This window comes from Populus alba, chromosome 4, assembly GCF_005239225.2.
Source record: "Populus alba chromosome 4, ASM523922v2, whole genome shotgun sequence".
Lineage (NCBI taxonomy): Eukaryota > Viridiplantae > Streptophyta > Magnoliopsida > Malpighiales > Salicaceae > Populus > Populus alba.
The window spans coordinates 8907627-8934922 of record NC_133287.1 but is presented as its reverse complement, the minus strand read 5'-3'; the positions used below and the strand labels follow the sequence as shown (position 1 = coordinate 8934922).

The following is a 27296-nucleotide window of genomic DNA, read 5'->3' as shown; positions in this document are numbered from 1 at the left end:
AGCACCTGTAACTAGAAAGCGGCAATCACCATGGAAGTTGCTTGTTTTTTTTTTTTTTTTTTTTTTTTTGTCTTTTCTTACATAATACAATAATTGAATCAATTTCTCTGCACTGAGATTGAGTTTAGCTTCTAACAAAAGACGACATCCACGTCAGGATTAAGATTTTTTGTGAGATTCTAAGAATTAATTTGAGCACCAATTAATTACATGTGTATGACTGTTCAAACTTTTGTCCTGTGTTGATTATTGTCGCATTCCTCACTAAATTAAGACCTTAATTCCGGCACCTTTTGCGGGTTCCAAGTTCTCAATCTTTTCTTTCTTACTTTCTAATCCACGAATATATAGTTAGACCGATTGACAAAATTGCCCCTTGGAAAAGCAGGCAGTGCAGTTTCTTATCATGCTTCAGGACTACAAGTATGTAATATGGTTTAGTGATTGAGCTTAACAAGAGTCAAGATGGCCGAGTTGGTCTAAGGCGCCAGTTTCAGGTACTGGTCCGAAAGGGCATGGGTTCGAATCCCATTCTTGACATACCCTTTTTTATTACTCTCTCGAGTATTTATATTTTATACTACGCGATTACTCATCTCTCACGTTTCAATTCAAGATTGATTTATTATTATTATTATTTAAAGAATTAAAAAATGAATTTAAAGATTAAAAGAAGAAAGAAATTATACCTTCAACTATGGAAATCCGTTGCCGTTTAGCTTGAGACAATGTGAACGTTCTGCACTGCAGGATATATAATCTTTTTTCCCGTGAACTAAAGTGGAAAAGCAGAATCGTCAAATACATGAACCTACCTGGTTATTACACGATTTCCTTTTTTTATTATTATTATTTTTTTTATCAAACTGTTAGTGAAATATAACAATAATAATGCTCTGTCAGATGTTGATAGCACACAAAATTTATCTTAAATTGACAAAAAAAAGAAAAATGAAGATTAATGTTGTGGAGAGTCAGCGTCAGGTAGTGAAGGGTGATGACCGATGGGTGACTTTCGAAGCCAAGAGCCCTTTATGTTGGGGAAACGTTGAAATGTCACCTTCATTTGTTATTTATTTGACCTCCATTTATGTCGGGGAAAGAGACATATTTGTCTATTATAATTTGCTTCTGAACCAAAAAAAAAAAAAAAAAACAATGAACTAAGCCTGGGGTTATAATATCTTTTAACATGACGCAAATGTTTTTAACCTATTACATGGGGTTATATTTGTTATTTTTTTTAATTCACACTGCAGTTACAAATTTAGTTTTGGAATAAATAATTCTAAAGCTTTTGACTCATGAGAATTTTTGTCCTTTTATTTTTTTAGAATAGTTTAATTACTTTAATATGCTTAGAGACAAAAACAATACAGCTCTTTTATATAAAAAAAAAAAATTTATATCATTTTACATTGGTTTTATTTTAGATTTAGAAGTTGTTCAGAGATATTATTATAATATTCACATATTAAATATTATTTTAAAAAACCAGGATATAAATGACCACCATGTCGCTCAAGCGGCAAGTGTGGGGCAATTTGGCTAGCAAATACCATTTTCTAGTGTGGCTTTTAGTAGATCGAGACTCCCTGAACATGGTGGTATGGTGCATGTAACTAACGTGTCGTTAGTTTGGTGTCAAAAATCATTGCTTTCTCATTCATTCTTTCTTTCTTCTCCTATCTCATCCTTGTATTTTGTGACAGCTCCTACAAAATTTCAGAACAACCCTTGCAATTGTTTTTTTCTTCACATTTGATCCTTATGCTTATGATCACTATTGTTTTAATAAGTTCTAAATTTATAAATGATTTTCAACTTCAACCCCTATTAGTTTTTAATTTTTTAATTTTTTTTTTCAAATTTCATCCTCCTTTGGTTTTTTTTTTTCTATAAAATTTTATTCTTATTCTTTTTATTGCAATTTTTTTTACTTTTGCAAAATTTTTTAACAACTTCATCCTTCAAAATTATGTTGGTTGAGAATTGAGTTTTTTTATTGAACTCGGATCCAACATTTTACGGGTTGCGAGTTTTAAAGATTATATCAGGTTTAGAAGGTTTGCACCATGTTTACTTGTTTTTTTTTTTTTTTCTCGTTTGCTTAAACTATTTTATTTTCATTTTCATCGTTCAACATTTATTCAATTAAAGACTATGTCCTGTTCTTTTTATTCATTTGCTTTATGTAGAATTTTTTGTTGGTCTTGAAAATGATTTTGGTTATCTTGGATCTTTTAATTTGTCTTTCTTTGTTAGTTTTCTTTCTAATTCCTTAAGTTGATTTTTCATTCCCAATTCTACTCTTCAATATTTTTTAAAACATTTTATAAATTTATAATTGTTTTTCAATTTCACCACCCTTTAATTTTTAAATCTTTCAAATTTAGTTCAATTTTTTTATTTGCTTTCCATTATTTTTCATTCCATAATCTTTTCATTATAACGGTCTCTTTACATGGCTCATTAGTCATTACAATATTAACCAGGAGTATAATTGTCTTTTCAAAAAACAATTAACAGTAAAATAATTTAATTACTTTGCAAATCAAAAATTTTAAAAATAGCACACAAGAGTATTTATATTATTTTCATTTTTTTAAAATATAGTAAAATAACAAGTTTGCCTTTTAAAACATTTTATTTGTTGTTTTTGGTTAAATTTACTTTGTCTGATCAATATTAAATTGATTCGGAATTGAACTTATTGATTCAATCTAAGTCTAGGATTTAATGGGTTGCAAGTTTAAGACATTAGCTTAAGTTTAGAAAGTTCGCCCAAATTTTCTTGATTTATTTTTATTTTTATTTTTTAAAATAATTTTTTTTTCAATGTCATCATTCAACATTTATATAATTAGTGATTAGATTTTTTTTTTCTTTATCTACCTTTTATGTGATTTTTTATGAGTTTTCAAAATGATCTAAGTTGTCTTGGGTAGTTTTATTTGTTGTTTTTTGGTTGGATTTACTTTGACAAGTTTTCTAAGTTGATATTTTGTATGCTTTGTCCTTTAGCATTAGGTTGTTTTGGAATTTAGCTGTGTGGTGTTTTCTAATTTGCTTTCTATTCGGTTGTCTCATTTGCATAATCTAGATCACAGAGTTTGGTGTGCTTGGATTTTTTTTATTATTATTATTTAAATGATATTGTTTTCAATTTCATCCTTTGATGTTGGATTTGTTTGATATTCAACTTTAAATTTTTATTTTATTTTATTTTCTTTCTATTTGCTTATCATTATCTCATGACTTGACTTGTATTTTTGACATGTTCGTTTATGTTGATCCAGGGTGTTTTTTTCTCGGTAGGGTCAACACCCCAAGTTGCATTTTTTAAAATCTTTTTTGAAACATGCTTATGTCACTCGAGGATCCTTTTCTTTTACTAATAAAAAAAAGTATTATGGCATGTGAAAAAGTAAAATTTTTCATGTTTATATTTAATTCTAGCAAATAGGTGCTTAAATAAGAAGGGAGTTTTTATTGATATAAAAACAGAGGGTTGAAAAATGACCCTATCACAACCGTCTATATTTTACAAAAAAAAAAAAAAGAACTAAATTACAGGTTTGATACATGTTATGGCAATTTTTCTAGTAAAAATATTTTTTTAACAAACATAATACAATTTTTTTCTTTCAATTTCAAGACAATTTTCTTTTTTGTTTTTTTGTTAATGGTAGAGCATCTCTAAGGTTGCCTGTACATGTATAGATTGAGTCTCTCATTTGGGTTTTTGGTCATCCACATTAAGGTTAATGCATCTTGAGAAAAAGAAATTCTACTTTTTTGAATTCAAACTTAAAATGGTAATTGATGGATTATTGCATTTCATACTGAAATTCATTTCCTTTTAAGGCCTATGACTAAAAGGTCGAAGAGAAAAAAGACATAACATAAAGATTCAACAAAAATCAAAACTCCTGAAAAGAGACTCTAGTAAGATGCCAAATCGAATCCTTTTTGGTTTGACTACGTGTATGTGGGTATGACAAAATGTCAAACTCAAAGTCTTTGTTTATAGGATCACTTTGGATCTAAGCACCCAACATGAAAATTTAGGATTATTATCTCCCTACACCCTAGCTGTGTAAAAAGAAATCATCTTATAATCGTTCATATGTCAATCAATATTAATGTTGATTATAAAAGTTGATCCCACCAACATTAATATCATATACAAAATGACATGAGGTCACTTTCTATAGGTATGTGGTACTCTCATAAACATTAATATCGTGTAAGGAGACATTTGCATCAACATTAATGTTGATGCAAGGGTCTCCCTCCCCACTTGGATGTGAATAAAGAAAAGACATATAACCCATCGAATAAAAAGAAGAAAGTTCAAGATATAAAGGTTATAAATACTCTCTGAATGAACAATTCACGTAAAGGTTCACAATATTCATTCTCTTATAACATATTCTTAACATTTATTATGTTTAACTAAGAACGAACATTCTTGCTCTTAGAATTTAATGTTTATTTGCCATAATTTTTTCCTAAAAAATCATTAACTTAATTATTAGAGAGTTTTTAAATCCCACCACCAAAAAAAAAATGTTTTATCAAAATTCAGACCTGTCATCAACCCTTCATTATCCAAAAACTAAAAAACTTAAGTTGTAGCCTTATGGGTTCTAAAGCATCATCAATAACATATACACCGAATAAGTTTAGCACCTGAACCAATACCTCAAGAATCAGAGACGCTTAATTAAAACTATCTAATTTGAATGTTGCATAAAAAATAAAAGTAGCATTTTCTTGTCTTAAGCGTTGTGTTATTAAACCATGTTTAGCCTAACAGATCAACTCCATACCTACTCTAAGTATGGTTTAAAAAAAATTATTTGAAAATTGATCATGTATAATCCAATAAAGTTGAAAATTGATTATGTATAATCTAATAAAAAATCCAAGTTTATAAGGTATGATGAGTTTAAAAATTTATCAAATTAATAATTTGTCCAATCACCCAAATTTTGTCCGGGGTCAGTTTAATAACTATGTCTAAGCGCCTCTCCTGTTGATCCCCAGGAAGCCTGACGGCAGAAAAAGGCTATTAATATTTGTAATAAATTAGTTCATTGCCCATAAAGTACTTACTTATTCTTATCTAAATAAAACGAAAACCTAATTATTGAAAACAAATCATCATTATGATTTATGTGAAGGACAGTCAGGAAAAGAATGGCAAAGTAATTACCAAAAACTGAACAAACTATCTTAAGAAAATATTTGGACACCTTCAAATACTTTAATTAACGTCAAATGGAGGGGTTTTTTTTAATTTTGCTTCTTTCACCACACAATCATCTTCTTCAATCAAAATGCTAACCCTCTTGCTTAATTTTTGGGGAAGTCTTAGAATACTAGCTTTGGCAGAAGGCTCTCTCTTTATTATAATGTAATACTCTTAACAAGAAAAGAACATTTTCTAATAGAATTCAAAGATGACATTTTTCCTAGGAAGGGTATATTTCAATTTATTCACTAGGGGCATGTAACATGGCAGGAAGTAGAAATATTGGTGAATAAAAAATATCATGGATTATTTTCTTCCTTTCTGCAGCTACTGTTTGTAGAAACATTCACACTTCAATTGCAATCTACCCTTCATCCTGTTTCACCTATACAACGTAAATTCCTTGAAAAGAAGAAAAAAATTCTATGTTGAAAAGATCAACCAACTCAAAACCTCGTGTATTGGGGAATAAAATCGAAGACCTAGTGCGGGAGATGGAAAACAAGGAAACCCGCAACACACCATCCCATGGGTTCACGTAATTTATTGGCTAGGGTTTGTTTCATCTAGGCCCTTTGTTTTACCTCTAAGCATTTCCGAGAAATTACCTCTCATGATACGCCTGAATCTTGTGTCTTCCGCTTGAAGGGGTGGCACAGCCTTCGGAGAGTCAGGCTGTGGTGATACCGGCTCCGAAGCTTCTTTCTTCCCTAACAGCCCACTATCTCCAAAGAAACTACTGACTGATGATGCTAGCCCAAGATGAGCACCCATCGCTTTACTAAGAGCATCTAAAGCTCCACCAGATCTTTCCTTCATTATTATCTCTAGGGCTTCTTTGTGAGCTGGATCTAATGCATCCGGGTCTTTTAACAGGTTTTGTATTGCAGGAAGGAGAAATTCCCTTACACTATTTGCAGAAAGATCTGGAACAAACAAATGAGACTAAACATTTAACACCAGCGCATAAAAAAATTAAGAATTGGAAAGCAAACTTGTTTAATGTGCAAGACGCATTCCAGAAGAGAAAGATAATTTATACACATCAGATATAGATGCATCCAAATCATACTGAGTCTACAAAAGGCCCATCCATTAACTAGCTGAGGGTAGCAAAAACCAGTAAAATAATCAGACTGTGTAATGAGTGCTTGCGAAAACACTAATGGTATTTTAGTCAGAGATTAATAGAAGTCATTTGCTAGTTTAGAAGTCACTTGTTATAGTAAATATGAACTTGGGGCGGAGAAAAAAATAGTGGACACTGAAGGTGAATAGACAAACCTGTAGCATCCAGGGCACGGATTGATTCACAGAATGCATTAGCTCTCTCACGGCGACGCATCACATCACTTACAGAAGCTGGCAAGGCTGTAAACTGAAATATCTTGGAAAGGAGATGTTTGGAATGTCAAAGAAACAACTGGCATAAGTTAACAACATGTTCATTTAACGTTGGGAGCTAATAGAGGCTGGTAAATTGGTGAAAACACAATAAATAATCTCAGCCTGCTGAATAAATATATTTAAACTCAAATTTTTATCTTCTGGTGAAGGTTGAGGATATAATCTCTAAGTTTGTCTGTTGTATGTGGTACTGCCACCAATAAAGCACGGACCACAGCAATAGTAGCTTCATGGGATCCATCTTCAAGAAACGCATCCATTTGGACGCGAATCTTGTCAACAATCTGAAAGATGGCAAATAGTTAACTTACAAAACTTTCTCCTTCAAGATTACTAAAATCACTTCCTGGAATAGAAAAAAAAACACACACACACACACACATACATACCATGTCATTTTTGAAATGCTGTGCAACAGCTCCAAATGCTTCTATGCTGGCATACTTAACATTCAGGTTTGGGTCAGAGCCAAGAGTGATCAGCGCAGGCAAAACGTGAGTGGAAGCAACTTTCGCATCAATATATGGCATCTATTAAATGAATGGAAAAAAAATGTTTAAAACTAGGCTTGGGGTAGCAGGAAATGATGATTACAGAGGAACATGCAACTTACAATGGCTTTCAAAAGGTTGGCAGCATTGATTTTCATATCTATGTTGGAGCTGACAACCATTTCCCATAAAATATTGAAAATGATACCGTGGTGCTTCTCAAATGTGCTGCATCATGAAGAAACTGGTATTTATCACTCAAAATTGAAACTGAAGGTAAGTGATACAGTATTACACATAACGGTCTACAAAGTACAAACCAAAGAAACCGAACAGCATCAATAATCTCAGCAGTGTGCTTTGTTGACTGACTCTCTTTCAGGGTGCCATCAACTAGCAGCCCTCTCAAGTAGTTTGCTAACTGTTCATGCTGGCTGGGGGCACCTAAAACACCAGCCAAAAGCAGTGGCAATATGCACATAGTAGCAAGTCTCTCAGCAACAGCAGTTCTTGGCCTCAAACCTGCAATAAAGCAGAAATTAATGAAATACAATAATGTGAAAGGAATTCACTGAAATTTATTATCACACCTTTTATTCTTGGGTGGTTGACAGAAGGGAAAAATGACAAATCAGCATTATCTCCAACCGATACCAAGAATATGGGCAGCATTATGTGTACCAGATAAGAATCCCCAAAGTATTCACTTACAGCCAGCAAAAACTGCAAACCATTTTAGTTAGAAACAACAGGAAGCACTATACTTAACATCCAAGCACCAAAAAGAAGTCAAGATGACTTAATGAATTAATTCCAAGCAGGAAAAAGCTACCTTTGTAGTTCTAATTCTTAAACTATCTTCTTTCTGAGGTAACATGCAGGTGAGCTGTATCAGATCAGGAAAGCAATCGACATACATCCAATCAAATGCTGGCCATTCAGCATGTTCCCTAGTATGACAGTAAAATTTCTTCAAAGTGATTATGACCATAACTAGGCTCAGTATTATTAGAAGCTACCTTTACCAGGAAATAAACCAAATTTTTTTTATTAAAATTAAATGAAAAGAAAGAATAAAAGAAGAAGAAGAAGAAGAAGAAGACCAGAGCTTACCTTGCATACGTTTCAAGCAAGGAGGTAGAGAACATCCTGTCCTTTGACTCTGGGGCTGAAGATAAAGGGCAAGTCTCAACTGCTTTCTGGTGCACAGGGGAAAGCAATTCCACCAGCATTCTTAATAAAACATCAATATTCCAGCGCTCACGTTCCCCTAAAACATGTAGATGTGATTCCATAGAGCCTTCAACCCCCGAGAGAGGAGGACAATGCTGAAAATAGCAGAGAAAAAAATTAAGGAGAAATGTACCAAAAACACCAGAAGAACATCAAGAAGAAAAAAACTGCTAGAAAACAACCAAACCTGAGCAGAGCTCAAGATGTGGGAGAGCAGAACTCTTAAAATGTGTTCTAGTCTGTTTCCCCACTTTATAACTGCAGGAAGCAGTTCTTTCAATGCAGTATCCACCACCACTCCAGAGGGATCACATACCAATTGGAACATCAACTCCTCTACCTATCAACAAACAATATGAGATACTGAAAAAACTAAATGTTTCAATTTGTTTTACTTCAATATTTTCATTTTCTTCTCAGACATCATATTGTGGCGAGGAAAAGGCTCCATTGCCTAGACCATGTGCCATCAGCCTGTTCTAGAGCTTACATTGTAGCCAATTCGGTCAAATCAGAATTCTTCTCCATGATTGCCCCGAAGCTTATTTAGTGAGGCTGACCTTGAAATATTTGTCCACATTTGGGAATAGTGGAAGTAGCAAAGCCAAATTATGAGCAGCAGCTTCTCGTACAACAGTTGCAGAATCTTCTATCAGCTGTTGCACAATGGACAAAATTAGAGAATCACGAATCTCAAGGCGGACGAATTCTGCAAGCTCTCCACAAGATTGAGCCACAAGCAACCTACGCTCCTCATACATATGGCTTATCTGCAATCCATGTAAAATTGATCCTTAGAAAAGGTGGACAGAAACGAAATGAAAGATGAAAAGACATTTATGGAAAAATTGGAAATTCCCTGCAAAACAACACTGAACTCACTTGTTCCCAACACTGGGGAAGCAATTCTGTTTCTGTTCTCATCTCCCCTACATTCTTAGCGAGACTAACACATGCCTGAAACAAACCTCAAAAGGCTCAGCATCATCTTCAAATTAGATATACATGTTGCTACAAAAGCTTAGAACTTCAACTTCAAGGAATTCGGTATGATAAAATTATGACCCTACATCCATTATAATTCGTCTCTGCTGCTCATCCGGACGTTTTATCAAATTAAACAGCGTGTGGGTCAAGGAGTCTCGTGTGCCACTATCTGGATGACACTCAATTGCACACATCATTAGGGGAAGAAGCTCCTGAGCAAATAAAACCAAGACAGTATGTGAAAAAAAACTTATCCACAGAGCTCAGAGTCAGATGAAGAACAAATGAGTCTAAAGTGTACCTCTCGGTGATTGATCAAAACATAAGGAACAATCTTGGGCAAAGCATCAGCAAGGATCTCAATGGTTCGTAAGCCCTGCAAAGTAAATATATATTTCAGATATAGCATATAAATAAATTACTTCGAAAGAAAAGCATGGAAAAGAAAACCAGGGAAATTATTTTTTGGGTGGTGAGGGAGGTTAGTTTATCTAAGAAATTATGATATTAAAAAGGAAACCCATTAGGATTCAGGAAAATTCATAGGCCGGAAGGTCTACTTCTTATAGAGGTGCCACCCAATTTAAAGTGAAAGAGAAAATCAACACATGGGAGAGAGTATAATGTCTGATAGGAAGAAGATGAACTTGCCATATTCTCAGAAGCAGCTTTATCACCCAAGTTGTCCGATCCTAGTTGTAACCTACCATCTTCTGATGGTGCTTCACCATTTTGTTTGGTGACTAATGCACTGTTATCAACAAGGGCATTTTCATCTGAACAACTGTTCAATAAATCTTCCAAAACTTCCTCAGGTTTATTGGTTTCATTGATAGACAGTGGTAGAGCATCTCCATTGCCCAAAACTCCTGCCACATCAACTGGGTGGGAGACTATAGCTTTATCTTCATCTATTTCAACCACTTTCTCTTCAGCCTGACAAGTCTCTTTCTCAGAAGTGGAGTTATCTATGGATTCAGAAGCATATGCTCCCTTTGCCTTCAATCCTGCTATTTCCATCTGCAATGACTTTATTTCTTCCTTGTACTTTTCCAAGGACTGGGATTGAACAGCATCAACATCACTAGCTAACACGTTCATTCCAGAACGGGATCCTTCAATGTGCATTTTTAATGAAGTGATTTCAGATCTGCAATCATTGATTTCCTTTCTTTGGCGCTCCCATGATTGCTTCAAGTCTTGTATCTGAAAAAAGAGGGGGGGAGAGAAACTTAAAACACACACACACACCCACACCCACACATGACAATAATGTTTTGCTTGCATGAAAATTACTTGGCTCTCCCTGTCCTTGAGATCCTTTTGCATGGCTTCTAAGGATTTAGTTAATCCACTAATTTGATTATCAGACAAATCTTTAGCTATCAGCAACTTCTCCTTTTCATTATTCAGCCTTTCATTTGTTTTTAGTAATGACTCATTTTCTCGAAGCATAGCAATTTTCTCCTGCAACAAAAACAACAATGTCATTATTGTGCAGTTCAGAACATTAAATCCTACTTCGCAATAAGCATCAGAGCAAATTTGTTCCATAAGTTTTGTCCAAGATGTCTAATCCGAGATCTTCACATGAAAAGGGTATAACATACAGAGAAAAGAATAATATAACTTGTGTTTAAGTTTCAATACAAGCAACAAAAATAAGGATACAAGCCTGCAACAGATCAGAATGCTAGCGGGTCTTGGACTATAGAGAATCATATGCATACTGAGTTTAGTGATCTAGAAATGACTTTCAGGAATGGTTCTTTTTACTACTTTAGCCATTTTTCCAGGCAGTGACTAAGCATCAGAAAAACCAAAGAAGTAGAGCATGATTCACACATTCAGGTCAGTAATCTTGTGAACTTATAGAGCTCTGAAGTAGAAATGATAATTGTTTTCATATTTTATTTCAGGTGGTCTTCCAGTAGCATTTCACATGATAAGAAAATGCATTACGAAAAGCAAAGCATTGGGGAAAAAAAAAAAAAAGTTATCATTTCATCAAGCTTAATGAAGCATCATCATCAAGGTAGCCATTAGCTTCATACATAGACATTTGCCAAAGATATCTTCAAGCATGTGTAAACAATAAGTAGCTTATCAAACATGTACAAGAAGAAATACCTCGGCAGCCTCTGAAGTGGACGAAAGGTATTGATAATAATAATGGCGCAAGGCATCTGGGACACATGCAGGTGTATTCTGCCATACATCTAAATTCTGATCCGTAACCTGAGGTGGAATAAGTTATCTGACTATGATAATATTTCAAAATAGTTGTACTCAAGCGCCCACAAACAAGGGACACACATCCACCTGATTGCAGGTTGTATATTAGCTAAGAGCTACAAGCATTTCTATGCATGGAAAAAAATATTAAGGTGTTGTTTTTCTGATGCAGCCTTCAACAGCAATGAACAAAGGAAATGATATTACCCTGTCCAATATGAATTTTACCCCAGGTTCGTTCTTGTCCTTTTGAACTAACTTTCACATGCCAAAATTCAAGAATTTCCCAACACTGGACTACAATCTATGAAATCAATGCAAAGAGCAAGCAAACAGTGACGAGGTAGATTGATCAAGCAGGCTAATCCAAATAACATTCAGTATGCCAGATGTTTGTTTTCAAAGCTACCTTAATACCTAAGCCTACATCATCTTATTCATTCTTAGTTTTCCAAATGCACTAAGGTACTTAATCAAAATAAACTTTACATGTCTCAAGACCTTTTTTTCTAATCCTTATAAGTTTGCATTATGTTTCACCCCCTTGGATCAGCAGGACAGTAAACGATTGCTGCTGCAACAATAAATTCAATTCAAGGCTTTTATAATGATTTGTGCACTTCTATCAGCAGAATAGCCTACAAATTCTAATACAGTCCCCTACAATCAATTGTTTCTGTCTAATGATGAATCCAATAGAACATAGCATAAAACGATCATAAAATAATTTAGAAGGAAAAAGCTTGTATACAGCAACAGAAAAGATACACACTGCAATAAATGTCTTACATAATACATACTTCTTCATAAAATGTCATAGCAGCAAGCCGGTACCCTGCTAAAAGTAAATATTCCTTTACAGCACAGTTAAGATCTCTACGCTCATTATCTTTCAAAGGGCCCAAGTCAGATAGGGAAGCATTCTTCTTTTGTCGCACAACATCTGGTCCCGGATTAACGGAAAAATTCGACTTCGACTCTGGAAATTCATCCAAGATGAAATATTTATAAAATGACAAAAGAAGTGGCTAAGTAATGAACATTGTTTATGCATGGTAAGTCCCGTAATGCAGCAATATTTACAGTTACATAAGTGATTCCAGACAGGACAACAATTTTACATAATAAATAAAGCCAAAAAGAAGAAGAGGGTGGCCAATTAAGCAAAAGATAGTGCAATAAAACAACATATACAAAAAATGACTGGTACAAAAAAAGTGCGAGATTAATATCAAGCAGATGGAAGAGTTTACCACTCAATTCAGTCAGTGACAAATCTGATTTCTTCTGTAATTCAGTCTTCAACTTAGAAATATCCTCTTGTGCTAAACGAAGCTCATAAGCAGTAAGTGCTAATTTTTCTTCCATAGCTTCTTTCTCTTCTAACAAACTCTGAGGATCTGCAACTGCTTTTCAACAACAAAGGGGGCAGAAAAGAACATTGAACATTGCTTACATTCTGCATTCAATATACCATCAATAAAAAATGCAGTAACTCATTGCTGAATAACTCAATCCTAATACTATCTACATGCATTCTACACATTTCCCAAATTATCACGACCAGAAAATGCAAATTCACGTTTGCTGTTACATAACATGAACCGCAACGCAATTGGCTATTGTAATCACACCGTTTTCCTGTGATGCCATCATCAACTACATTTAAAAACAATGTCAATTCATGATTTAAAAAAAAAATCAAAGTTCAAGTACATTTCTCATACTATAAGCTCAACTTTAATTACTATTAATTAATCATATCGAGAGGGAAAAAAAACGCAATAATCATTCATTTCTTTACACTATCATGTACCAAACACGACCTAATTATTGTTTTCATTCAAATCCAAATCGAAAAAAAAATCAACAAAAATTTATCTAAATCAGTAACTAACAAGACAAAAGAAGAGTGAGAGAAAACCTCGAAGAGAGTTGAAGCGAGAGATCTGATCAGGAGGAAAGTGAGAAGGGTCAGAGAAGAATTCTTTGAGACGAATAGCGTGATCGTCTCTTCCATCATCGAGTAATTCTTGTAACAATTCAAATGCTGTTAATATGTATTTCTCTTCTAACAAGAAATTCACCACACAATTGCACAGCGACGATCTCTCCACTTCCATTTCTTTTTCTTTTCGATTTAATTTAATTTAATTTTCAATTTCTGTTTTTTGTTATAAGAGATTGAGACGACTCCATTTGACCGAGATCTGTTACGAGAGGGGAGGGACTTCTTGTTTTTGGGAGAGATAGAGAGGGAAGGGAAGTGGTGATACAGCGCTTCGCGGGTGGTTTGGAGGTTTTGGAGGTTTGGGTTTCGAGGTGTTGATTTTGATGACTTGGGAGTTGGGAGATTGAGAGGATGGTTTGGATCTGTTTGGGTGGGTCTGTGTGTGTGCTGTGCATGAAAGTTGAGTCACCGACTGGAAAGTCAACGGTGGTCTTCTTCTGTGATTCGTTATGCTGATGACACCCAATAAAACAGAAGGTATTGTCTAGTGTCTGTTAATGAAATATAATAGTAGGATTATTTTTTCGAACGATCTTAGAATCGCACTTTTTATATTAATCCGTGCATTGAAATAGTATTTTTAATTAGTGCGTCTCCTCTTTGAAATTAACAGAAGAAATTATTTATTAAAGTTATTTATGGAGTGATGTACAATAAAATCTATTAACAAATTGTTATTTCATAAATAAATTTTGATTTTTATTGTGTTTATTGCAATCTATTTGTGTTATTTTATGTTATTACCTTATATTTTTTATTGATTTTTTTTATTAAATCTTAAATGTATTATTTATCTTATTATTGGTATTTGGTGTCACAAATGATAGTGGTCATGATTAAAGCATTGCACAATTGATGAATTTTAGTTAACTTGATATAATAAATTGATGAAGGATTGGAGGATGGGATGAGAAGTATGATATTGGTTTGGTTTAATTGAATTTATTTAGAAAGATAAATTCTCTAAAATTCATAATGTAAAGAAAATATATTTTTTAATATCAGAAATATATCATACATATAAATTCATAATCTTTAATAAAAAAAAATAAACAAATTAGTTTTTTTAGTGTTTTTAAGATTTAGGCCAAATACTCATGATTTTAAAAAACTTATTATTATACATATGATGTGCGCCTTCTGTATAAGTTTATCATCACAAATATTAAATATAAAAAGGTAAAAAAAAATGGTATGAAAGACCTAAAATTAATTGTAAACTGGTCTTTCAAAAATCTGAAAAATTATTAAAATTAGACTAAGACCATGTTTGGCAAAACACAATAATGTGTTTTAATCAAGCTATTTTAATTAAGATATCAACTCAAAACAAACTATTTATTCATCATTCACCAACTTAATAATCCAATAATATCAATATTCCACTCAAATCTTGTTAATTTCATGAACTTCATTCATATCGCATATTAATTCAAACCAATCAACACAAACCCAAGTACAATCCATGAATCAATACTTAATGTTTAAATCAACATAAACTCAAGCACAATCTATTAACCAACATTTAATGTTCAATTAGCAATCACTACCTTAAAAATAAACTCACAATCCAACATAAATTATCAAATCATCTTAAATAAAAAAACACATATCAATCCAAATCAATAATATTCAAACAATCCAAAAATTATACAAAAAAATAAGCATTTTGCCCAAAATTTAACAACATTTTAACAATTTTATCAAAAAAATGATTTAAGGTTATAGGTCAACCTTTCGAGGTTATTCATGTGTCTGGATCTACTAGAATCAAGCTGAAGGGGTTGTTGGAATAATAACAACGTTGGTTTGTACCCACACCCCACCATCATTGTCGGCTCATGGTTTTCACGCATTGCTGCTACTAGAGAAGAGTGAGTTAGTGAATCCAAAGCTCTTTTGTGTCCTCTTCACTTCTAGTTCAATGGCAAGGCAAGCAAACAATTGAATAAAGGGATTTTTTAAGGTAAAGGTTCGATCCTCTCTCACTTCTTCTTTTTAATATCTATCTCTGTTAGTTTTCACAGCCACTAATTACTATAAGGAGGGAGGCAATCATGATGGTTTGGAGACTGGTTGACAATAGCTAATGATCTTTTTTAATAAGATGTTGGTGGATTTTTTGTTGTTAAAAAGAAAAAACATTGATAAAGATCTAGACTTTGGAATTTCTTCTCCTAACTGCAATTTATGCTATCTTTTTATTATCATTTCTACTATAGTGGAGGGATTGTGATTGCTGAAGGTTATAAACAACATCGGTTGGTTTGTTGAGGTGGTGTACGATGTAGGAGGTGATCTTTGGTGTGTAAAGGTAGTGATGAAGCTATAATTTTCTACTATAAAAAAACCAGAAGGGGTATCCTTTTTCCTATATAAAAAAAACTCGATTCTCCTTTTTTTATGTAGAGTAAAGAGGGTCACAATTTTATTTTGTTTAAAAAAAGAGATTGATAGGTTGTCTTTTTATTTTACAAGAGGTTGAAGATGAATATGAAGATTAAACATTCTTGGAAATGATGGAGAGATATGGATTTTTTTATATATGTTTGTAACAGAAGAAGAATGTGTGTTTTACAAGTGAGTTGAAAAATGTGGGAACACCTTTTTTTTGTTTGGCTTTTTGGGGGAGAAATGGTTACGAGGGTCATAGGTTTCTGTGGCCTTTCTCAATTTGTTTTTGGTGATTTATAAGAGATTAAGTGTTTTGGTGTGTATAGGGGATGTTGGTGTGTATGGGGAAAGACAAGGAAAAATGTTTTTGGTGTGGGGTCTTTTTTATAGCTAATGCTTTCACCCCCTCCTTCTATATGTGTGTGTGTGTAACAACTTATTTATATTATTCAAAATATTATTTTCACATTTAATCTTTAAAACCTTCCACAATCATCTACTATTTTCTTAGTTTCTCTAAAAACTTTTATCGCCTTATAGCTTTTAATTTTTTAAAATTCCCTATCTTGCAATTCAAATTTCTTTTTTTTCTAAATTGGTCCTTATGTGTGTGTGATTAATTTGTTTGACTACCTTTTTATTGTGTAGCTTGAAACTTGTGCAACAAATAAAGATATGTTGAGTTTACTATTTCTTGGAATATGACAAACTCTCCTAGCCATGATGTTGGCTTCTACTCGAATGGTGCCCTCCAATTATGGTATTTTTATACCATTGTCCACTCATTATTTATTTTGATGGAAAGTGGTGCTTTATTACTTTAACTTTCTAAAGGAGTTTATCAAATCATTTATTGTAAATAACCATTTGAAATTTCCCTTTTGGTTATGTGCATCATTATTTATTTTGATGGAAAGTGGTGCTTTATTACTTTAACTTTCTAAAGGATTTTATCAAATCATTTATTGTAAATAACCATTTGAAATTTCTCTTTTTGGTTATATGCATCTTTTCAACATTTATCAAAATATACTCATATGATAACATATTTATCAAGTATCATAGTCATCTTAAAATGGTAAACCAACTCTTATCCATGAAGGTCCACACCACCCAAATATGTCGCGACTCTCAATTACCGATGGAGTTCACCATGTCATCCAATGTCATAGGCTATTTTTTATTTTTATTTTACTAGTTTTTTTGTCAAGAACTTTGAAAAAATAGTCAATAAAGAGTTTTCAAGAAATTATTTTTCATGTTTTAGGACCACTTCATAAATTTTAATGATTGCCTTTACATGTCCTATGATTGGTATGAAATCACTAAGATGTAATTTTAAAAGTATTTATTTGGTCGAGATCCACACGTCTTTCAATACTAAGATGCAATTTTTTATTAATAATTGGCAAGCTATAGGTTAAGAAGGAACTATTAGCTCAAAGTTAGGCTATCCATGGCTCAAATGAATTTCTTGTATTTTAAAAATAAAAATTTACCCAACATAAACTTAAAACAATTTTGGTAATGAAGAAAAGACAACGTCATTTGGTTTGTTGAGGTGGTGTACAATATAGAAGGTGATCTTTTGTATGTATAAACAGTGATAGGGTTGTGATTTTCTACTAGAAAAAATGGAAGGGGTGATTTTCTACTAGAAAAAATGGAAGGGCTGACTCTTTTTCAGCCCTTTTCTCTTAAAAAAACTTTATTTTTTCTTTTCTAGTTTTTATGTTTATCCTAGAGAGTGACGAGGGGTCACAATTTTATTTTGTTTAAAGAGAGAAATTGACAGGTTGGCTTCTTGTTTTTCAAGAGGTTGAAAATGAAGATGAAATGTTATTGACAATGATTAAGAGAGAGGGTCTTTTTTGAAAGAAGGAGAATGTGTGTGCATGTGAATGAGAAAAACATGGGAGACACTTTTTTTCTTTGTTTGGCTTTTTTAAGGAGAAAAGATTGTGGCAATCACATGTTTTATGGCCCTTTTTGTTTTTTTTTTGGTGGTTTATATGGGTGTTGGCATGTATTTGGAAAGAAGAGAAATTATTTTTGGTATGGGCTTTTTCTTGTAGCTAATACTCTTACTCCTTTTTTGTGTGTGTATAACCCATACTTATTTATATTATTCAAAATATTATTTTCATAATTAATCTTTAAAATCTTTAACACCTATCAATTTTTTTTTATTTCTCTAAAAACCTCAACCACTTTCTAACTTTTTTTTTTTTTTTTAAATCACTCTCTTGCAATTCCAAACTTTTTTTTATATAAATTAGTCTTTATTATTTTTTCACTAAAAAAAATCTTTTTTTGTTTGATTGATTTATTTTTTGAAATCATCAATACAAAAACAATAAGCGATATGGTCAAAATTATGAAATGACTAGAAATTAGCCAAATCATGTTGAAAACATTTTTTTTTAGAATTTTGATATTTTTTGTATTATTTCTAAAAAAATAAAAATAAGGTTATGACATGATCAATTACAATTTTACATATTACTTTTCCACCCTATAGGTATATTTTTTCATGATGAACAACTTATATATAATACGTATTATTTCATTTATATTCTAACATTATGAGAGAAAACTCAATAATTAAAAAGGACAAGGGAGCAACCTTTACTTTAAACATTATGAGAGAAGTTGGTTCCCATTCAAAACGTTTCTCCTACAACTCCTAAACAATAAAAATTAGAGTTCATATCATTAATTAACATTTAACCATTAAAATCCCTATACATCTTAAAATTCCAGTTAATATCCGTACATTTTTCAAACATAGTTAATATTACAATTCACAATTCACAATTTAATATTCATGTTATCACATTAAATCCTCACTTAGAACTCTTACATTTTCAAATTCCAATTTAATGCCTAACACATCACATACTAATAATTAATATTCAACATGCAATTTCTCACACTTATATAATTCAATTTCTTTCATTTGTTAGGGTTGTCGTAACAACCTTAAATTTTCATAAGTTAGGGTTGTTGTAACAACCTTAATTCTCTATTTTTTTTTTTTTTATCTATCATAAAAGTTCAATTCATGATTTTGGGTTACCATAACAACATTTTTTTTCTACTCATTAGAGATGCTTCAATAGCTCTCAATTAGCATATGTCATGGTTGTTGTAACAACCCTAACTTCTATCATTTAGAATGTCTTAACAATTCAAATGCTCCAATAATCCATATAACACACACTTATAATCTAGCTAATTTCATGTTTCCTTTACCATTCAACCTTCAACAACATATTCAATTTAACAACACATATAACAACATATTTATATTTTCTTTTTATATCAAAATCCATAAATGAATAACATTTTTGAGACTTTTTTATTAATAAAGAAGCCAAACAACAATATCAATTCAATTCTTTCTATTTTAATCCAAATATTAATAGCCTAATTTAAACCCAAATAGACTAATGAAGGCATAACAGGAACTAATTTAATTTAAAATGTAAATTCTTTCCAAACTTGTATACTTAAATTTCCCATTTCACATAAATTTTTTTAAAAGAATCTCTTCACTATCATTGTTAAACATACAAAAACATGAAAACAACATAAATCAACTAATATCAAGATCAACTTCTAAAGTCTCTCAAAACTCACAAACTAATAATTCTACAAATTTTAAAAACAACACATATTTTTCGTAACTTTTTCAATTTATTTTTCAAGCATATTTCTTTAATATAAAAAATACAACACACGATCTAATTTAACAATTTCAATACAATAGCACACTTTTCAACATTTATATCTAGAGATCATGCTCGCACATACAATTTAAACAAATTCTTATCTTCCTTACATGTCATAAGACCTTAAACCAACAATTCTATTTCAATTAAATTTCTAAAACTTTCACAATAATTCATAAGCATTCAATATCATAAAATCTCATATCCACAACCTTTCCAACACATACATGTATCTTGTAATTTACATACTCAAGCCAAAAACTTATCCAACGCAATTTCTCATGTTTATACATTTAATAAACATATAGTAGCATCACGAACCTATATATCTTAAAATTCAGTTAATAACCATACATGTTTCAAACATCAGTTAATATTATAATTCACAATTTAATATTCATGACTTCACATTAAATCCTCACTTAGGACTCTTACATTTTCAAATTCCAATTTAATGCCTAAAACAACATACACTAATAATTAATGTTCAACATGCAATTTCTCATACTTATATAATTCAATTTCTCTCATTTGTTAGGGTTGTCATAACAACCTTGATTCTTTATTTTTTGAACTATTATAAAAGTTCAATTCATGATTTTGGGCTACCATAACAACTTTTTTTTTCTACTCACTAGGGATGTTGCAATAGCCCTCATTTTTCTCATGTCAAGGATGTTGTAACAACCCTAACTTTCATCATTTGGGATGTCTTAACAATTCAAACTCTCCAATAATCCATATATCACACACCTACAATCTATTTAATTTCATGTTTCCTTTACCCCTCAACCTTTAACAATATATCCAGCTTAACAAGATATATAACTGCATATTTATATTTTCTTTTTATATCAAAATCCTTAAATGAATAACATTTTTGAGACTTTCATATTCATAGAGAAACCAAACAGCAATATTTATTTAATTCTTTCTATTTTAATCCAAATATTAATAGCCGAATTTAATCCCAAACAGACTAATGACTTAGCCTAACATGAACTAATTTAATTTAACATGTCAATTTTTTTTTCAAACTTGTATACTTAAATTTCTAATTTCAAATAAAAAATTTAACTTAACCCTTTCACTATCATTGCAAAACATACAAAAACGTGAAAACAACATAAATCAACTAATATTAAGATTAACTTCTAAAGTCTCTCAAACCCCACAAACTAATCATTCGATCAATTTTAAAAACAGCTTATAATTGTCATAACTTCTTTAATGTATTTTTCAAACATATTTCTTTCAATATAAAAAATAAAATACACAATCTAATTTAACAAATTCACATACAATAGTACACTTTTCAACTTTTGATATTTAGCGATCATGCTCACACATTCAATTTAAATAAGTTTTCATTTTCATTACATGTCATTCAGACCTTAAACCAACCATCCTATTTCAATTAAATTTTTAAAACTTTCACAATAATTCATAAGCATTCAATATGGTCAAATCTCACATTCACAACCTTTCCAACACATACATGTATCTATCCCACACAATTTCTCATGTCCATACATTTAATAAACATATAGCAGCATCACGAACCTTAAACCAATTTTTCATACATGATAATCACACTCATGCATACAATATAAAACACTTATCAACTTCTATAAATGCCAACTATACACTCAAGCAATAATTTTACTTCAATTCACCTTCATACCCTCACATTAATTTATAGAACATTTAATATCATAATTACACAATTTCATTTTTCCTAATTCCCCACTTATGGCCGACACTACTTAAACCATCCATCTATTGTTTTTATTCAAAATTTTCTTTGAAATGATCATTATCCCAACATATCACACGCTAATTTGATTTAATTCCCATCAAACCACATTTCTTGCCATTTTCCAAAGGCTTCCCTTTCCCCCCATGGCCGCCCCTAGGCATGCTAGTTTTCCATTGATTTATTTCATTTTCTCTTACTAAATAACCAAGGATTTTCACCTCTATTCAAAAATAATTGTTTGTATTTTGTTAATATAAGTATAAGAGAATTTCTTGATGGGGCTTATTTTATAAGAGAAGGAAGACTCCGGTACACGGCCACCTTAAAAAGGAAATCTTCAAATCCCATTAAACAGTGAAAAAACCCAAATTTATTTAAAGTTTACATCATCCATCACTTTCCTCCCACATGGTTGTTCTTCTTGTAAGCTTTGGATAAATTGTTCGCCGGACGATGTTATTGAGGTGGCTGTTCACGGCTCAGGCGTGATTCCGTTTACTAACAAAAACAACCGAGCAACCATGTCTTTGATGCGTGGACAGGCTAGACTGTGTCCGCACATAGAAGATGCCATTGTCTTCGTGGTGGAGACGAAATATTTTGGTCATCAGCTTGCTTGTTCATTTTCCCGTTTAACTTTTATAGCAGTAACAGCACATTTATTTATTTATTTATTATAATTATAATCCCCTTGCCATGTAATAGATCGAAATTACAAGAACTTCCAAAGGGTCATTTTCGATCAACTCTTCTATGAAACAAACACCAAATTTACAGCTACAGCTAGTTAATTTTCACATGTTAACTGCATTGGTAGAGCATCTTGCATTTTTCTTTTTCTTTTTTAATGCAATGATATTAGGCAGTGAACATAAATAAATTGTCAAATTGAGTACTTTTTTCCCCGACAAGGGAGCAATTTTTTCCTCTTAATTCTCAAATTGGTAATTTCAATAATTAAATTCGGTTCAATTCAAAATAAGAGAAGACATTTTCCATTTTTTAATTTGTTTTGAGCTTTAGGAGATGGGATGAAAATTAAAATGAGTTGAATCCTTTATTAACTTTTTTTATCCTTCCTCCACAATCTATGTATTTTAAAAATGTTCGAGTCTTATGGTTATTATTGTGATGGTTACTGAAGATTTTCTTGATTATTAACTTCAGAATTCATGGAATTAACTGAGATATATGAAAATTAACCCAAATATCTATATTAATAAAATAAAAAAAATACCTTGAACGACTTAAAAAAGTTCCCCATGTTATTTCGTGATATCTTCAAATTCAGTGCCCTCACCAAGAGACACATCCTCTCATTCTTATTATTATAGATATTCAGTTTATCCATATCATAATTAATTCCTGGAGAACTTAAAATAAATAACATATAAATTGTTAAAAACTTCAATATCTGCTCTGGCAAGATATGGACTAATGATATCTTTGCCCCCTTTTCTTTTATGAACAAAATTGTGAGTCATTGCATATTATATATTTATTTATTTGGAAAAAAAATCTCTAGTTATCAAATCACAGGTTAATTTAAATTAATTATTTTTATTACCCAACTAAATAAAAACTGAGTTTATAATTTTAAATCCAAAATTTTCATGTTATTTTTTTTAAAAGAATCATGTTATTTTGCGAGGCTATGTTTAACAACTAATTTTTTTTTTTACAATATTAATTAAAAAAATTAGCTAGAATCAGATTAAAAAAAAAAATTCAAGTCATTTTGCGAATGAGTTCATCAACAATTTGTTTTTTTACTTTTTTTAACATATGACAGAAAAAAGTTGTAATTTGTCCTGTCCTCCCAGGAAATTCACCAAGTCTGGGGTCCCCAGTATTAATAATCATCAGGTGGCACCGGCAGCGATTCCTCCAATACTAGCCAACCGTCCGGATTCAATTCTTCTTTCTCTCCATTGCCGTTTTCTTTGCCATAACAAACATTCCTTCTCAACTCCAAAAACAACCCCCCATCTCTCTCGCTCTCTAACACTGTCAAGCAAGCACAGTTCAAGCTTCAGCTTACGAATTAAACATGGACTAGACATATATGTAGCAGACTTTGAGGAGGTATGATTGGTTTTGTCTATCAAGACCCCTTGAATTTTCTCAGTAGCTGTACTCTTATGTGCATGCTTTTTTTTTTTTCTTTTTTTTTTCTATTTGAGTATTGGTACCAATTTGACTTTGATTGTACAAGCTTTTGTCTGAGAAAATGTTCCTTTTTTCCCTTGATGGAACAGTGACGAAATGGATAGGAGAGTGTTTGATGACAGGAGGAGAATTGGGACAGTGAAAGCAGCCGTTAATATGTATGGAGATAGAATTCTTGAGAGTAGCAGCTCTTCACTGAAGAAACCAGCCCAGATGGATTTGCCTGAGGTATGATAAATTTGACACAAATCGAGAACCGCTAAACCCCATTTCTTTGTTAATTCTAAGCACTTTTAAGTTAGTCTAAAATTTTTGTTAGTAAATATTGTATTTTTGAATCCATCTAGAAGTCTTCCTCAAGAGCTAAGGATCTGCGCTTTGCTGAGAGAGACTTGGTTAGATATAAAGAGAGTAGAAGGGCTGCAGAGTCGGCAGAAGGCAAAGCAGAATCAAGACTCTCAGAGGCGAAAAGAAAAGTGAAAGATCTTGCTTTACAGATTGAGCAATCTAACTTCAAGTTTAAAGCTCAGACGAGAGACATGGACATGCTAGAGAAGTTGATTAAGCACGAAGACAAGGCTTTGATTGTTGGGAGTGCTGAAAGCCATCAGTATGTTAAAGTGACAAGGGAGTTGGAAGGTGTGAAGCAAGAACGGAGTAAACTTAAGATTGAGATGGTTTCTGTTTTGGAAGAGAAAATGCGGATAGAGAAGGAAATAGCAAGCTCAAGTTCTAAATTGTCGTCTAATATGAACCACGTGGAAGCAATCAGGAAGAAGATTGACGAGGCAAATGAAGAGCAAATGCCAGTTGAGTTGACACGGATTGAGGCCTTGAAAGAGTTTGGAGAAATTCAAGCTCAAAGAGAGAAGGAAGCAAGTGAATTCTCGCCTGCAATGGTGGAAAGTAAGAAGAAAATGAAGAATGCCAAAGAGGAAGACAGCAGTTCGAAAGATCTCGAGTCTAAATTGGCTGTTACATTATATGATGCCAATTTGTTTCGAAGGGAGCTAAAGCTTGCTAAAAATATGGACAAAAGGGAAGAAATGACAGTATGAAGCATCTGGGAGACCGTTTCCGGAAAGGCAAGCAGTTGGAGGATTCCCCTGCATTGAAGTCCATAACTGAAGAATTGCACGCAGCTAAGAAAGAATTGGCTTCGATTAGGGAAGAGGGTTTTCAGTTCATGACCTCAATGGATATCATAAGGAATGAGCTGAGGGATGTAACAGAAGAAACAGCTCGATTGGAGAAAGAAAAAGAGAAAGCTGATATAACTGCTCAAAATCTGAACTCAAAGCTGCTGAGAGCAAAATCTAAATTGGAAACTGCATGTGCAGTTGAGGAGAAGGCAAAATCAATTTTATCCAGTCTGTCTGTGACACTTGAACAGTTGAAGACCGAAACGGAGTTAGCAAGGAAAGAGAAGAAGCTCATCAGTGAAGAAACTGCAAATATTAAGTCAGAAATCCATAAAACTGAGTCTCAAATGGACTTGACTGAGGGAAAATTGCAGGCGGCAATTCTGGAGCTTCAAGCAGTCAAAACATCAGAGTCTTTAGCTCTTGAGAATCTGCGAAACGTTATTGAAAATACCATGAGATCTAGAGCTTCTGCTTCTCAACATAGTTCATCGATTACCATCTTAAAGTTTGAATATGAGTATTTAACTGGACATACAGCCAAGGCTGAAGAAATTGCAGACAAAAAGGTTGCAGCAGCTCATGCATGGATTGAAGCACTGAAAGCCAGCGAAAAGGAGATATTGATGAAAATTGAACTAGCTCATAGAGATATCAGAGAGACAAGGGTAGAGGAGGAGCAAGAGATATATAGAACTGAGAGTTCACTAACTGGTAAAAGAATGGTAGAGGGAGAGATAAGAAAGTGGAGACAAACGAGCAATTCAAAACACAGAAGCTGAGAACCCGCAACAGCCATCGCCAAGGAAATCCATGGAAGCTAATGGTAATCAGACTCCATCAAGACGTTCCAATCTCCGAAATTCTGGTTCTCCAGCAGTTCGAATGACTCCTCGATCAACTTCAATCACTATCAAGAAGAAAGGAACAGTGGAGCCAAATTTAGCCAAGTTTTTCATTGGAAAGAGTTGACAAGGTTCCATAAGGTGTTTCAAAGTTTTTATGACCATGTGGCATGTGAAGTTACCTTTTCCTCCTTGTTTATGTTTCAATTGAAGAAAAAAAAAATCAAAAGTTCCTAATAAGTGCTACTCTTCCAAGTTTCATTTGTCTTCACTTCCTTCACTTTCATGCACTGGAAACTAGCAACTGCGGGAGGCATTCTTCACTCTTCAATGGAAGATTGAATGTCTCAAACAAGGCAGTCATGTTTTGGATGTTCTTGTGCATAAATCTAAACCATAGATGCTATTTTTCTTGAGTTGTAATAGCATGCTTTTGCTGTGTCCAAATGCATTTCTGGATCTGGGATGCATCATCCGACATTTAAAATTGTTCTTATACTGCAGTGTAGCTGATGATTTACTGCTGAAATCCTCTACACAAAAATGATCAAGTGCAACTTCCTTATGGCATAAGCGTAAAGCCAATTCACCCTTGCATTGTTTGTCCAGTGTTATCAGGTTCTCACTCAATCTCTGTTGACCCAAAGGAGAGCTGAGGAGCACATCAGGCTATCAAGATATCAAAATTTGGAAGAATCTTACTGTTATGTTGCCGAAAGTACACATTCTGCAAATGAAATGACACAACTATACAATTACAGATTGCATTTGCATAACATGCTCCTTGACAGAATTAGAAATGAAGGTATCTACAAATTCCTGAAATTAGACAAGAGTTCCTCCAACGATCGACAACTGAAAACATGGGCATCCAAACTATATACAGATTCTTGATTGGCAGACTATTCATCATATCCTCTGTTTTGTCTGGTTTTAGACACTGACAAGGTGTTTTTTTTAAGGGGTTTCAGGCAAGATGTTAACAAGGTTCTTACGAGATCCTATGAAATATTAGAACATCTGCTGAACAGTAAAAAGCTTGCCTCCTTGTTTGATGTAGGATACATCCTCAAAACCATGACAATGAAGGCTTTGAACATGAGAAAAATAGAGGGTTGTGAATGAAAAAATTAGTACCCAATAGATTAAAGATAAACAAAAATATTGTAACACAGGTCTGTCAAGATAAATCGAAGGGTCCAGGCATAAGAACGATTCCCTGTTGCATGCTGCTATATATAATGAATCTATTTTCTCCAGAAAGTGACATGAACATTACAGCAAAGAAAGGAGGTGAATACATGCAATCCATATCTAATATTGATAGTGACAGAAGTGTCTGTATAAATAAATTGAGAGGAACTTTACTTCCAATGTGCCCTATTTTCTTTCTAGAAGCACTAGGAAAGACAGATTAAGGCCTGACAAAATGATAGTTCCCATAAAAAGTCGCAGTTCAAGCTGGACAGCATGTTTCCTTGTAAAATACAAGAAGAGTCTATAAATTATATATAGTGGTTTGATCAGCTGTGAAGGCATATATTTGGTTGGTCGCTATCTCACGTAATATTATATTAGTATTAAAATAATAAAATAAACTAAATGGGTAGTGATTTTACCGTAGCCAAT

General features: G+C 32.6%; 2 protein-coding genes and 1 non-coding gene across 3 annotated transcripts; 2 read left to right on the top strand and 1 right to left on the bottom strand.

Annotated features, from left to right (window-relative positions):
• Positions 1-459: 459 nt before the first annotated feature.
• Positions 460-540, top strand: TRNAL-CAG (transfer RNA leucine (anticodon CAG)). The gene has a single exon. It is a non-coding gene; the product is annotated as a tRNA-Leu (tRNA).
• Positions 541-5546: 5006 nt separating this feature from the next.
• LOC118055966 (uncharacterized) lies at positions 5547-14087 on the bottom strand. Its single transcript, XM_035068017.2, has 20 exons — positions 13538-14087; positions 12867-13019; positions 12414-12592; positions 11509-11616; positions 10675-10845; positions 10030-10584; positions 9680-9754; positions 9462-9590; positions 9274-9348; positions 8952-9161; positions 8579-8731; positions 8272-8486; positions 7991-8108; positions 7749-7881; positions 7479-7680; positions 7281-7386; positions 7057-7197; positions 6828-6951; positions 6545-6661; positions 5547-6186 (listed from the first exon to the last, which is right to left on the bottom strand). The coding sequence occupies exons 1-20, from the start codon at positions 13734-13736 to the stop codon at positions 5804-5806; spliced, it is 3546 nt and encodes a 1181-aa protein (XP_034923908.1). The 5' UTR covers positions 13737-14087; the 3' UTR covers positions 5547-5803.
• Positions 14088-23394: 9307 nt separating this feature from the next.
• Positions 23395-26090, top strand: LOC118056068 (protein PLASTID MOVEMENT IMPAIRED 2-like). The gene is given in 5 exon segments (XM_035068176.2): positions 23395-23596; positions 23770-23908; positions 24028-24718; positions 24721-25592; positions 25594-26090. Coding segments are annotated over 4 exon segments (1896 nt in total). The 5' UTR covers positions 23395-23596; positions 23770-23776; the 3' UTR covers positions 25795-26090.
• Positions 26091-27296: the final 1206 nt, after the last annotated feature.

What these genes read in the sequence shown, in the direction of transcription:
- LOC118055966 (XM_035068017.2), bottom strand. Translation starts at nt 13,736, where the DNA reads ATGGAAGTGGAGAGATCGTCGCTGTGCAATTGTGTGGTGAATTTCTTG. An exon ending in CCACTTCAGAGGCTGCCGAG is followed by an intron (nt 10,846 to 11,508) that starts GTATTTCTTCTT and finishes TTTTTGTTGCAG; the next exon opens with GAGAAAATTGCTATGCTTCG. An exon ending in TTTTGATCAATCACCGAGAG is followed by an intron (nt 9,591 to 9,679) that starts GTACACTTTAGA and finishes TTATTTGCTCAG; the next exon opens with GAGCTTCTTCCCCTAATGAT.